General features: G+C 36.1%; 1 protein-coding gene across 6 annotated transcripts in view; it reads left to right on the top strand.

Annotated features, from left to right (window-relative positions):
- The window catches only part of PLCL2 (phospholipase C like 2), a 224,292-nt gene that overhangs the window by 196,938 nt on the left and 13,567 nt on the right, over window positions 1-13,787 (top strand). For all 6 annotated transcript variants that reach the window (XM_087948066.1, XM_087948068.1, XM_026673572.2 and 3 more), the window contains exon 5: window positions 13,334-13,409. In XM_087948066.1, coding sequence (XP_087804192.1) covers window positions 13,334-13,409 — 76 coding nt within the window. The remainder of the gene's footprint in view (window positions 1-13,333; window positions 13,410-13,787) is intronic.

Genomic DNA, 13,787 nt, shown 5'->3' with positions numbered 1-13,787 from the left:
TCAAATTCCTACAATTCCCATCTCTATTTTTTTTTTTTTTTGTAGTCTTGGTCATCTTGCGAATTCATTTCTAACTCGTCTCTACTACAAGATTCTTCATGGCCTATCAATCGTTCGTAGAATTCTTGGGCTTTTTCCACGGAGTCTACTTTAATTTTTCTTTCTTCCCAAGTGATTAGCATTCCCTCTGAGATTAGCCATCTAAATATGATACCTTTTTGGTTTAATTGGTTCGCCAAGAATTTATAATCTTGCCTCTGCTCTCTCACTCTTCTTGGCATTTGTTTAAGCACCAAGATTTCTTTTCCTTTGTATGTAATTGTTTCTTCTCTAGAAATTTTGTATATAATATCTCGAACTTTCCTTCTGGCAAATCTCACATGGACCTCTTTTGGATGTTTATGTCGTCTTGCATAATTTGTGCTCACTCTGTATACTTCGTCTAACTCTTTCAGAATATCGTCCTTATCTTTTTCCAATAGTTCTTGTTATGGATAACATTGTTTACCCTAACTGGTTTGGGTAAAAATAATAAATAATGGTATCATGGTTTGTTAGTTAAAGTGTGTGTAACTTTAACTGCAAGAATGTAGTTAAGGGTGTGGTTGTAAAAGCACTATATATGAAGCGAGGCAAATGCAGCTCTCTCTCTCTGGCCTACTGATCCCTAATTACTGAATGGATTGATGACTGCGTTCTTGCTGAAACGGGGAGAGAAGAAGGAGTGTTGATTTTTCTCAACGGAGAGAAAATAAAGATTGGATTGATTTATTGTAAGTGAACTGACATTGGCTATTCAACACGGACTTTGCAAATAGAGTATCCCCGACAAGACTTGACTGAAATTGATATATGACTAATGGACCGTTTATATGACTATGCTATACTTAAATGGAATAAACTATACTTTTGATAGCACAAGCGTATCTGTATTTTTACTGCGTGTTAACTGGAAAACTTATCTCACACATTTACCTGTCTTCCTATCTGACTTCGCTGTACATTGTGTTTAGTTTGTTTTCCTTACCCGTTAAGGGGAATCCAGGCTTAACACTGGTTATGGGCCCAGAGAATGCAAAGTCAGTTTAACTAGGATAAAAACAGGTTTATGTAAAAGTGAGATTTTTGTTACACGTTACAGTAAACAGACAGCTGTGTTTTATCAATTGTAGTTTTATTTCCATATAGTGAAACATGGCACAAGTCAGTCTACAAAGTTTGTCCCTTATATCAAGCTGGATGGAACAAACTATGTTTCATGGTCTATGAAATGTAGTCTACTTCTACGAAGAAGGTCTGTGGAACATAATTGAAAACCCACCAAGCGTAGAAGAATGGGATTCTGAAGATGAGGAAGATAGTAAAAAGATAGAAGAATTTAAACAGAAAAATGAACAAGCTCTTTGCATCATAGGACTAACATTAACTGATCAGCAACTTGTTCATATACACGGAGAGCAAACTGCAGTTGGGTGTTGGCAAAAACTGAGGAGGATTTATGTCAGAGATAACGGTGCTCACATAAATCTAACACGGAAGCTTTTCCGGACGTATCTTCAAAAGAATGGTGATATGCTGAGTCATTTGAATACTATGAAAAGCATTTTTCAAGAACTTCATGAGAAGGAGTTAATTTTCTGAGCTACACCAGGTCTACATAATTCTATCTTCATTAGACGAAAGTTTTGATGACTACGTAACTTCCCTTGAAATATTGCCTAAAGAAAGCCTAACTTTAACTGATATCACTGGCAGATTGATTGAAGAGGCCAGAAGAAGGCTTGAAAGAGATCAGTTAAGGAGGAGCAACCTCAAAAGGAAAATAATGAATCTCCTACTGCATTCGCAATTAAAAAGTGTTTTAATTGTGGAGGGAGAGGACATTTTGCAAGATTTTGTAAGAAACCAAAGCGCCAGAATGCAAGCCAGAATGCTGGAAGCCATCAAAGAAGAAATAAGAATTATGAGTTAGCAATGTATAGTAATGGAGTTGTAAAAAATAATTTATGGGTGGTTGACAGTGGTGCGTCTCCACTGTATTACAAATGATAACAAAAAATTTGTAAAAATGTCCATGAGTACACAACATATCTCATTGGCAAAAGGATCAGGAGAATTGGCAAAAGGCAATGGAAAAAGAGTTAAATTCATTAAAGGAAATGAAGGTTTATGAAGAAACTAAATTACCTCCAGGAGAAAAATCCATTGGATGCAAATGGATATTTAAAGTAAAGACTGGAAATAATGGGAAAGTAATTTATAAGGCTAGGTTAGTAGCACAAGGATTTAACCAAAATACATATGATTATGATGAGGTATTTGCACCAAATCTTAAGGCTACAACTTTAAGAGCACCTTTAGTATGGGCAGCTAAGAATAATTATATAGTTAACCATTTAGACGTAGAAACTGCACATCTACATGCACCATTGCAGCATACAATATATTTGAAAAAACCAGTTGGTATAAATGATAATAAAGTAAATAGCAATGATTGTTGGAAACTCAAGAAGAGTTTATATGGATTGAAACAATCTGGCTATGAATGGAACCAATATATTGTGAAAGAATTAAACAATATAGGGTTTAAATCTGGTTTAGCAGACCCATGTATGTTTAAAAGAGAAAATAATGGAGCGGTGTCATTATTGTTATTATTTACAGATGATATTGTTTTGATTACTAAGACCAATAATGAAGCTACTGAGATTATTTCATTATTAGCCAAAAAGGATAAAATTAAAGCATTTAGGTGAAATTAAAAAGTATCTAGGATTGTCAATTAACAAAACCACAAAAGGATTTAAGATATCTCAAGAGGATAAAATTTGCCAATTAATTAAATTATATAAAATGGAACTTTGTAAGCCTGCAAAGACTCCAATGAGTCAGGAAATTTGCAAAATTGATGCTCAAAGTCCCAAATTTGATAAGACCATATATCAATCTTTGATTGGTAGCTTATCATATATAAGCAATTGGTCAAGGCCAGATATAGCTTATAGTATTAATCAGCTGGCACGATATAATAATGATCCACATCAATGTCATTGACAAGCATTAAAGAGAATTTTATTTATTTATTTTATTTATTTATTTGATTTGTCAATTGTTTACAAGATAATAAGTACAAGTGTATACATAGTTGTGAATATATGAAATGGGTACATATAAGAAAAATAAAAGAATAAGAGAAACAATAGGACAGGGACGGTAGGCACGTTGGTGCGCTTATGCACGCCCCCTACAGACCTCTTAGGATATCTCTTTTAAGATATCTTAAAGGAACAATGCACCATGCATTGTATCTAGAGCCAAAAGGTGATTTGAATCTTAGTGCCTATGCAGATGCAAGTTTTGCAACTGACATAAACACTAGAAAATCAACATCTGGGATAGCTATATTATTTGGTAATACTTTAATAGGGTGGAGGTCAATCAGACAACAGCATATCAGCTTGTCCACGATGGAAGCAGAATTTTCATGTCTGTCATTACTATGCACTGACTTAATTCTGTACAAACAGTTATTATTAGACATGGGTATAACTGTTAAAGATTCTATTATTGTGTGCGAGGACAACCAGGCAGCTATACAATTAGCTACTAATATTGCTGTAAAGACTAGATCAAAGCAAACTGATTTAAGATACTTAAATGTTAGAGAATCTGTAAAAAAATGGTCTAATTAAACTGAAAGTACTGCATGACGGAAGAAAACTTTGCAGACCAGTTTACAAAAGCTCAAGGTGTTGTAAAATTTAAAGAGAGTTGTAACAATTATGATTTAAAGGTGTAAATGGTTATATTATTGTAATATTATTATTATTACCCAAAAGGGAGAATGTTAGGGATAACATTGTTTACCCTAACTGGTTTAGGTAAAAATAATAAATAATGGTATCATGGTTTGTTAGTTAAAGTGTGTGTAACTTTAACTGCAAGAATGTAATTCAAGGGTGTGGTTGTAAAAGCACTATATATGAAGCGAGGCAAATGCAGCTCTCTCTCTCTCTCTGGCCTACTGATCCCTAATTACTGAATGGATTGATGACTGCGTTCTTGCTGAAACGGGGAGAGAAGAAGGAGTGTTGATTTTTCTCAACGGAGAGAAAATAAAGATTGGATTGATTTATTGTAAGTGAACTGACATTGGCTATTCAACACGGACTTTGCAAATAGAGTATCCCCGACAAGACTTGACTGAAATTGATATATGACTAATGGACCGTTTATATGACTATGCTATACTTCTTAAATGGAATAAACTATACTTTTGATAGCACAAGCGTATCTGTATTTTTACTGCGTGTTAACTGGAAAACTTATCTCACACATTTACCTGTCTTCCTATCTGACTTCGCTGTACATTCTGTTTAGTTTGTTTTCCTTAACACCCGTTGAGGAATCCAGGCTTAACAGGTCTGCTAATATTCCTGCTATCACTTGTTCTAAGTCCTCTTCTTTAATTTCCATTATATTTTGGAATCTCAGATATGCTGCAGCCTTGTCCATTTCCAAATATACCAAGGAGTTGTCCATTTCTTTACTCACATTTCTTAATTGCTGACCAACCATTTCCAGCTTCTTTTCCATTTGTTCCGTTCTTTTCTCAACTTCCTTGATTGTTGATTCATTCCTTTCTAGCGCTTGCTGTATTGTTTCAATTTTTTGATCCAACTTTAGGATGTCTAGTTTCATTTCTGCCTTTAAGTTTCCCATCTCTTCTTTTAGTTCATTTGTGTCAGCTCTTGATTCGATATGATTTTTTACCAGTATTTCCTTCAGCATGGACTCTTGTAAAGTAAGAAGGGTCGATTGAATATTGGCATTCATGATGGTAGGTTGTTTTTCTCCAGGTAGAGTTTCTTCAATTGTCTTTAGTGCCATCACTGAGGTTGATGGCATTGAAGTTGTTTGTATTGAAGAGGTCTTCTTTCCAGTTTTAAACGTATTAGTGACAGAGGTCATTTCTTGTAAAATTTGTTTTTGTATTATATTGAATATGTTGTCCCAAATTAACATTCACTATTGAGAAGTATCAACTATAAATGGCCACTAAGCTAATTAATATGATATGTTACAGGATTAACCTCTCTTATCAATATATATATATTCTGCAGAACACTTTTACAGCTAATTTCTAAATCAAATATATGGATTTGTAAATCTTAATAATATATCAAATTCCTCTATTTATATTTAAATACTATTGACCTGTATATCCATAAGTGCTATAGAATCCCAAATCTCAAAATAGTGTTATGAAATAATATTTCAAGTACTTACAAATCTAAATAAAGATATATCAACCTTACTATACAATAATTAATTAGTTAATCTATAGTAATCACAATTAATCACAATTAATTATTTAATTCAATCTAATCAACGCCTATAATCAAATATCTATACCTAAATAATTAATTATCACCTCCCTTTTTTGTGTGTGTTATAACCAAATATAACTTCAATATTTACTAAAGTATCAATTAAATGTATATAAATTACATTTACCACATTCAAAAATCAGTTAAGTTGATGTCAAGAAATAATTGTTGCAATCCGCAAATTTAAAGGCTTAAAGTGTCTTAATATAATTGTTCAGTTCTTCAGGATTCCTTCACCAAGTGCACCGGAAGCACAGAGTTGCTGAGTAATGTCTCTGATTTCACTATCTCACCACACTTTCCGCTGTAGTTGTTTCTCCTTTCGTTTAAAAGTTTTACAAGTCAATTTTTAGATTCAAATAGTCTCTTTGTTTAATAAATCATCTCCACTTACTACAGCTCCAATCCAATAATCCAAAAGGAGACCAGTAAATTATTCAGTTTCATTCGTGGAATATTTAAAGTTGTAATTTAATTCCTTACTTCAAGTCTCCCCCCATCTCCAATTCGTCCTTCCAATTTTCCCCAAAGTCCACAATTCAAATCCTTCAGAGTTCCCCTAAATTAAATTGTTATTCTTTCTTCTTCTTTTTTTCTCTCCCCCAATTATTATCAGTCTCTCAGATCCCTCCGATTCTCTTATCTTCTCTGTCCGATCGCTCGCGTCCTTACCTTCTTCCGTCTCATGAGCCCTTTCGCTTTCGCCGCCGCTTGTATCTGCTTTGGCCGCTGTTTTCAGGCTTCACTTTAACTAAGATACTCCAATATTCAACGCTCAATCAGGATCGCAAATTCTTTCACTCGCACTCTTCGTTCACCACAGTCTGTCACTCACTCGCTTCCTCTTGTATGCAACGATCAAGGCTTTAGGACCGCCATTGCTGACAGCCTCTCGTTGTCGGTCTCCACAGGGTTTCTCTAGGTCGCAATGAGAATCACCTTTTCCACACCGCGACTTGAGTCTCCCCACACTGGCACGCTTCTCTACAAGATGCGTGCACCCCTAAGGGTCACTCCAACAGCAAAAGGAGATAGTGTGAAACCCAGGAAGAGCTTCAGCACCTCCATTCGCCCATATCTCGTCACCAGAAGTCCCTTCATCCCTCTTAAATAATTTGATGTAGCAGTTAAATAGTTTAGGGAAATCTTTGAACTATCACAATACAACAACAATCATATTTTTAGATATAAATAATGGATTCATGCTGTACACCACTGTAGGGAAATTGGCATTATGAAGAAAGTCTATCCTTGAATTATTAAAATCCATTTCATGCTTCCACCGGAAACTTTCATAATGGCATGTCGTACATGTGTTGCGCAATTAGTCTGGAAATATTAATGTACAGTACTTTTAAGAAAAAAGGCAGTGGATTAAAGCAGTGGTTGCCAACTAGTGGGCCGGGGACCACCAGTGGTCCATGAGAAAATTTTGGTGGTCTACAGAGAAATATCCCCAAAGCACCCACCAAAGCAATTGATCCAGGCTGCGCGGGAACACAAGGCTGCACCGCTCACATGGCCCGTGGGAACACATGGCTTGCATCGCTTGCATTGCGAACAACACGAGCTAGTAAGGGGAGGGGGAAAGGGTGGAGGGGGGCAATTTGCCCCAATTGCCCCACACACCTTGCCTGGCCACTGGACTGCTTTCCGCTTCTGCTTTTGGCTACACGCAAGGAAAGCTGCAAAAATCTTTCTTTCTCTCCCCCAAACTCTGCCAGAAATGAGTCTTTGGAACCCTGCAAGGCATCCTGCTCCAAGAGGCTGCGCCGGTGTGACAAGTCTCACAAAGACTCATTTCTGGTGGAGTTTGGGGGAGAAAAAGAAAGATTTCTGCTGCTTTCCTTGCATGAAGCCAAAAGTCTCTCTCTCTCTCCCCTCTCCCTGAGAACAGAGCTGGAGACGGTATCCTGTGATCCCAAATAAAGAATGATCAATTGGTAGGAAAACAGGGTGGGGAATTTTCCTGCAGACTTTTGGGGATTTTCCCTGGGTCTCTGGTCCGTGGGATTTAAAATTATGAGTTTGGTGGTCCCTGAAGTCCAAAAGGTTGGCAATCCCTGGATTAAAGAGCTTGCTGACTGGTTATTATCTTTTGGTCATTGTCTATAAGTCCTAAAAAAAACACAATCATTTTAGGAGTAGGTTTCTGTTCAATGCCAAAAAATCAAGAAAGAACTGAACCCCATAAGATAAGAGCTAGTAAGAAAAGCATAGACTTGACATGTTAAGGGCAATTTATTTCTTTTCTGTGCTGCTTTCTAGCATTACTTTCTGGAAACCACTTTGAGAGGGCTGTAAAAGCACTATAAAGCGGTATATAAGTCTAAGTGCTATTGCTATTGCTCTTTACTCTTGCTAATATTCTGATCATGTAATCTCTACATGGCTCATCATATTGCATGGAGATACTGGTTCTTCAATAGCTAATTGCAGATATGTTCTTTGCTGACTTTATTTATGATAACAATCTATTCTTGATTACTCAAGTGTTTTGAGTTGTACTAGCATCAAACATTCAAAATGGTTGGTTCCTAGTATTAAGGGGAAACTGAAATAATTAATTTGAAAGCTTGATTTTTGGTAAGAAGAAACTTATCTTCTTTTCCATCCAAAATCCAAGTGAAAAGAGTATTCTCCACTCAAGAACAGTCTTGAGGATATTGGGATATTATTCTAATGTGCGGAAAGTTATACCTGCACATTTAGAACCCAGGTTTGAAGTTTCAATTGTTGATATCAAAAAATACATACACCTGCAGAGGTTTCTTTGTGATAGCTGTTACCTACTATACTGACAATTAAGATAACTTTGATAGAAACAAATAGAAAATTAATTCCAATGGGACAACATTCAGGAAAAAAAGCACTTTTATTTTTTATTTTATTTATTTATTTATTTTCATCAATTGCTTACAAGATAATAGATATAAGTAAAAACATAGTTATGAATACATGGATACATATAAGAAAAATAAAACAATTAAAAGAAACAATAGGACAGGGACAGTAGGCACGTTGGTGCACTTATGCACATCCCCTACAGACCTCTTAGGAAAGGGGTGAGGTCAATAGTAGACAGTCTAAGGTTAAAGTTTTTGGGGTTTGGGGAAGAAACCACAGAGTCAGGTAGAATATTCCAGACATTGACCATTCTGTTGCTGAAGTCGTATTTCCTGCAATCAAGTTTGGTGCGATTAACCTTGAGTTTGTATCTATTGTTTGCTCTTGTGTTGTTATGGTTGAAGCTGAAATATTCATTGTCAGGTAGGACATTGCAATGTATGATTTTATATACTATACTTAGATCGGACCGAAGGCGGCATAATTCTAGGTTTTCTAGGTCTAGAATTTCACGTCTGGTTGCATAAGGTATTCTGCAACGAGTAGAGGAGTGGAGAACTCTTCTTGTGAAATATTTCTGGCCTTTCTCAACTGTGTTAATGTCAGATACGTAATATGGGTTCCGGACTGATGAGCTGTATTTGAATATTAGTCAGGCAAAAAAAAGGTTGGGAACCACTGCTCTAGTTATTAGTGTAATATTACCAGAGAAAAAGCTGTGTCAGATTAGGTTAACAACTCTTAAACGCCTTTTTGGCTATGTAGTTATAGTGGGCTCTAGCACTTAGATCATTAGAGTTGAGTACCCCAAGATCCTTGGCAGAGTTTGGATCATCAACAAGGTCTTGACTATTCAGCGTGTATTTTAATACTTGGATAATTGCCAATATTGCTTGCTTAAAATCATAGCTCTGTAATCACAGATCTGTCAGTGGGAAGAAAAGATGATTGGTTAAATAGGGAAATAGTAAAAAAATTGATGAAACAAGATAATGGTATAAAGAAAAGGCTAAATCTTGACAACCTGTACACATGGGAATTGCATTGCTTGAATTTCACTAAGGGCTCTAGCACTTAGGTGCTATTACAGATGAGTATTCCAAGATCCTTGACAGAGTTTGGATCATCAACAAGGTCTTGACTATTCAGCCTGTATTTTATTTTCTGATTTTTTTTGCCAATATGTAGGACAGAGCATTTATTTGTTGAGATTTGAAGTTGCCATTTGTTTGACCATTCTGATACACAGTCAAGGTCTTTTTCAAGGGTAGCAGTATTGTCTGTGGTGTTAAATAGCTTTACATCTGTGGAAAGGGAACTTCATGACAGTGGTGACACCCAAGCAGGAAAAGCCCAAAGGGAACATCAGGCCAGCCATAAAACAAACTTGCATAGGAAAAGAGATTTAATAAAAGGTATTGAAAGAAGCCCCCTAGACAAAAGCCAAGTAATTAAGAAAGCTAGGGAAACAAGAAAAAGAAATCCCTTACAAACAACAGGTCATGCCAAATCAGCAAAACAAATAGACAAAAGACACGAAATAAATTCCATAGCAGACAGGAGATTGCCACAAAACAAATATAAGAAAACATTAGGAAACTGATAATCCAATCAAACTACCCTGCAAAGTTTGCCTTCTGCACCCCACGGAGTTTACCCTCCGGCGGAAATGAAGACAACCCTGACAGGATTTAAAACATTAAGAAATACAAACACAAGTACTCACACACAAAAGGAGAAAAAGTATAAAAATCAGGGGTTTATTATACAAAGGGAGCTAGCCCCAGGAACGCAGACTTCTTGCTATCTCTCGCCTTCCTGAAAAATAAAAAGAACCAGCTTCCAAGCAGTTGTCTGAATCCTTGCACTGGAGTTCTCCCAGCAGGAAAACCGAACCCTCAGAAGAAAGGCATTTTCCAGCCTTTCAACACATCATCATCAAAGAGAACGCAGTTGCTGTTGATATGATCACAGAGGTCATTTATGTAGAGTATGAAAAGAGTTGGTCCTAGAACACTGCCTTGGGGGACACCACTGTTGACAGGTACAGAATTTGATAGGACGGTGCCAATTTTGACCATTTGTTGTCTGTATGATGGGAATGCTTCTATCCAGTAATGCAGGTGTCCAGAGATACCGTAAGATTTTAGTTTTAGTAGTAGTTTGTTGTGTACCACTGAATCAAAAGCTTTATGTAGATTGCGTCTATTGTTTTGCCCTGATCGAGTTGTGTAGTCCATATGTTTTTGCAGTGTAAGAGTTGCAGATTACATGATAGTTTTTTCCTAAAACCAAATTGTTTATTAGAGAGCAGGTTGTTTGTTTCTAAGTGGAGGATGATGGATTGGTTAATAATTGATTCCATGACTTTACAGGTGATGCAGCATAAAGAGATTGGTCTGTAATTTTCAACTAGGCTGGGGTCTTCCTTTTTGAAGATGGCGATAACCGTGGCTTGTGACCATAGTTTTGGCAAGGAGCTGGTCCTAAAAGATTTTTCAAAGATTGTGCTTAGAGGTTCGGCTATGCCAGTGGGTAGCTTTTTAAAGAAGTAGGCACATATTCCGTCTGGTCCAATAGATAGAGATGGTTTTAGATTGCGTAGTGCTTTTTCAACATTGTCTTCTGTAAAATCGATATGTATTAGATCATTGTAGTTGTCTGTGGTTCGACTAGGAAATACTGGGCATGATCCGTTGCTGTTTACAAATACTGAGCCAAATAATGTGTTAAAGAGCTTTAATAGAGCTTTAATAGTGTCGTCATTGCAGTCTTTACCATTAGGTCCTTTCAGGAGTGGGATGGACCTTGAGTCTTTTAGTTTGTTGTTTACAAAATTGTAGAAAGTGGGGGTGGAATTGGTGTGTAGAAGGTTTTCTTCTTGTTTAATGTAATAATTGGTATATTCAGTCTTTATCTGGTGGCATAAATTTTTGTATTGGCTTTTGAAGTTGGCAATGTGACTAGATTTGTTTTTCTGCCAAAGTGATTTCTTTTTGGATTGAAGCTTCCTTATTGTTTTGGGTAATTTGTTTTTTCTGGTTTTGGGAGTTGTTATTGGCACATATAGTTCGATGACTCTTTTGACTTCAAATAAAAATATGTTGTAATGGTCTTCTACAGTATTGCATCCAGTGAATAGAAATTGCCAATCAAGGGATGAGAGATCGTTGTTTATAAGATCATAGTTGCCTTGTTTGAAGTTATAATTGGGGATTCCGTCATTGTGATGATTTTTGTGTGGACGTATGTTGAGACAAAAGTCAATCATGTTGTGGTCACTGTTGGAAAAGGGTTCTTTAATTTGTATTCCGTAAATTGAATTCAAACTATTGCAGAAGATGAGATTGAGGCAGTTGTTAAGTCTAGCGTTGTTGGTTACTAGTTGTTCTAGTCCCAGATATGTTACTGCATTGTAGAAGGTTGCATGTGTGGGTTCAGTTGTACATTTGTTAAGGGTCCAGTTAATATGAGGTAGATTGAAGTCACCAAGAAAGATAAAAGTGTGTGGGCAGGATGCTGCCCATGTTAGTAGTGTATTTAGCTTGTTTGCATGTTCGATGTCATAATCGGGGGCTCTGTATCATAGTAAGAACTGAAATGTGGTATTTAAGAACAGTTCACAGACGATGGTCTCAGGAATAGCAAGCTCCTGGTTTACTTGGATGTTTTTTAGATGTAAGGACTTTTTATAGAAAATAGCAACACCACCTCCTCTACGGATTTCACGATCTGATCGGTAAACATGATAGTCTCTTACTGTGGTAATGGAGTCAAGGAGAAATGCGTTGAGCCATGTTTCACAGACAAATATAATATCGAATTTAGCTGTATTTATAAGTAAGAGGAGAAATTCAGGTATTTTATTTACAAGGCTTCTTGCATTGAGTAGCTTGCATTTAAGGCCAGTTGTGGTTGGAATAGAGGTAGTTAGGGGCACGTGTGCCTAGTTTTGAGTGATGTTGGATTGGATAGGGTGGGGTTGGATGCAGAATTGTGGGTTGTATGACTTTCTTTTGATGCGATCAGCTCTGTAGTCAATGTATAGATCCTTTTCTCCATTGTCTAGACGGTTTTTGAGTTCTGTGTGGAGTTCACAGGAACAGATTTTTTGCAGTATGGATAAGTCTGGTCTTGAGCGAAGTTTTTTTTGTTTGGGATTGGTTTTTGCAATGGCTTTTATTGTATGAATGAATATGCGTTTGCTGGACTCATTTTTGCATACAACTCTAGCAACCTTGAAAATGAGACTGAAAAACATATAACACTTTAAAAGAAAAATACAGCATTTTAAAAGAAAAATTTGGAGCGTTACTTTCAGTCATTCGGTTTAGGGTATTTTAGAAAATATGGTTGTAATTTATTTTCAGACCTGAAGTTCAACATATTGATCGGAACTTTTTGATAACTTGATGATTACTACAATGAGTCTTTAGAGCTGACTCACAAAACTAGTTGTTAATGCTGATGATAGGTCTGTGTTAAAACTGATTACATATAGGATTCTTTCAATACTTACTTTTCTTTCATTCATTAATGTTTTTAAAAAATTTAAAAATTTCTCTGTTTGTTGTTGCTTCCTGAATTTTTTGGTTGAATCTGTGGCAATGATGTAAGTGGCATAACTCAATGTTTTACACAAGCAAATACACCAAGAAAAAAAAACTGTAGATAATTCAAAATAAAACAAGACTTATTTTTGTTCCAACATTATTTATGATATAATCATCTGGATTTTTAATTTTTGGGACATGGGAATGAATATCTGAATGTTTTAAACAAAAATGCACATCAACATTTTTTTAGCTTTAAGATAAATGGGGCATAAAGAATCTAAAGAAATAAATATTACAAATAATATTTTTTTTTAAAAACTCCTCCTTTCCTCCTCTCCCTAATCTATGTAAAGGTGCAATCTTATTTCAGTGGCATATACTATATCATTATATATACCAAAGTTTAATCTTTGGCATCTTTAGCTGTACACGTGCTAGAGATCTGCTGCCAGTCAGGGCAGATGGCTGGTTTTAATGGGATAATAGTTGACTTTTATATGTACACTTCAGTATTCACAAAAGCTAACTTTGTTTTTGCAGATGATTAATATGATAAAGATTCTGACAGAAAATGCAGATACTGTATATGAAAAAATTGCTCAGTGTCAAAGAGCAGGTAAGGAAATTACTTTGCATTGCATGCAATTGTTCTATTACATACTTTATATATAATTGTATTTTGTTTATTAAATTTGTTAGCCACCCATTTCTCTGTGGGGCTACTCTGGGTGGCTTAGATATTCTATTATGTATTATATATTCTACTAAGCAGAAGAAATGTACGGCTTAAAGAATTTGCAAAATGAGGGATGGGATCCGACTTGTATAACTACCGATTCTGTCTATTAGCGTCGCACGTGCATGCGTGAGTCGTGCAAGTGCAATTTACAACCTGCTGAGCTGCTGGACAGCTGAGCAGCGCTATGTGCAAGTGCACAGCAGTTGGAAAAGCCCTTTTTTCCTGCTTTTTCAACTGCAGCTGTGTCGCACAAAG

The sequence above is a fragment of the Notechis scutatus genome, chromosome Z (genome assembly GCF_049901735.1).
Source record: "Notechis scutatus isolate UNSWTSFEM ecotype Mainland chromosome Z, rNotScu1.2, whole genome shotgun sequence".
Classification (NCBI taxonomy): domain Eukaryota; kingdom Metazoa; phylum Chordata; class Lepidosauria; order Squamata; family Elapidae; genus Notechis; species Notechis scutatus.
The sequence above is the reverse complement of the archived record's forward strand: the minus strand, read 5'-3'. Positions and strand labels throughout refer to the sequence as shown.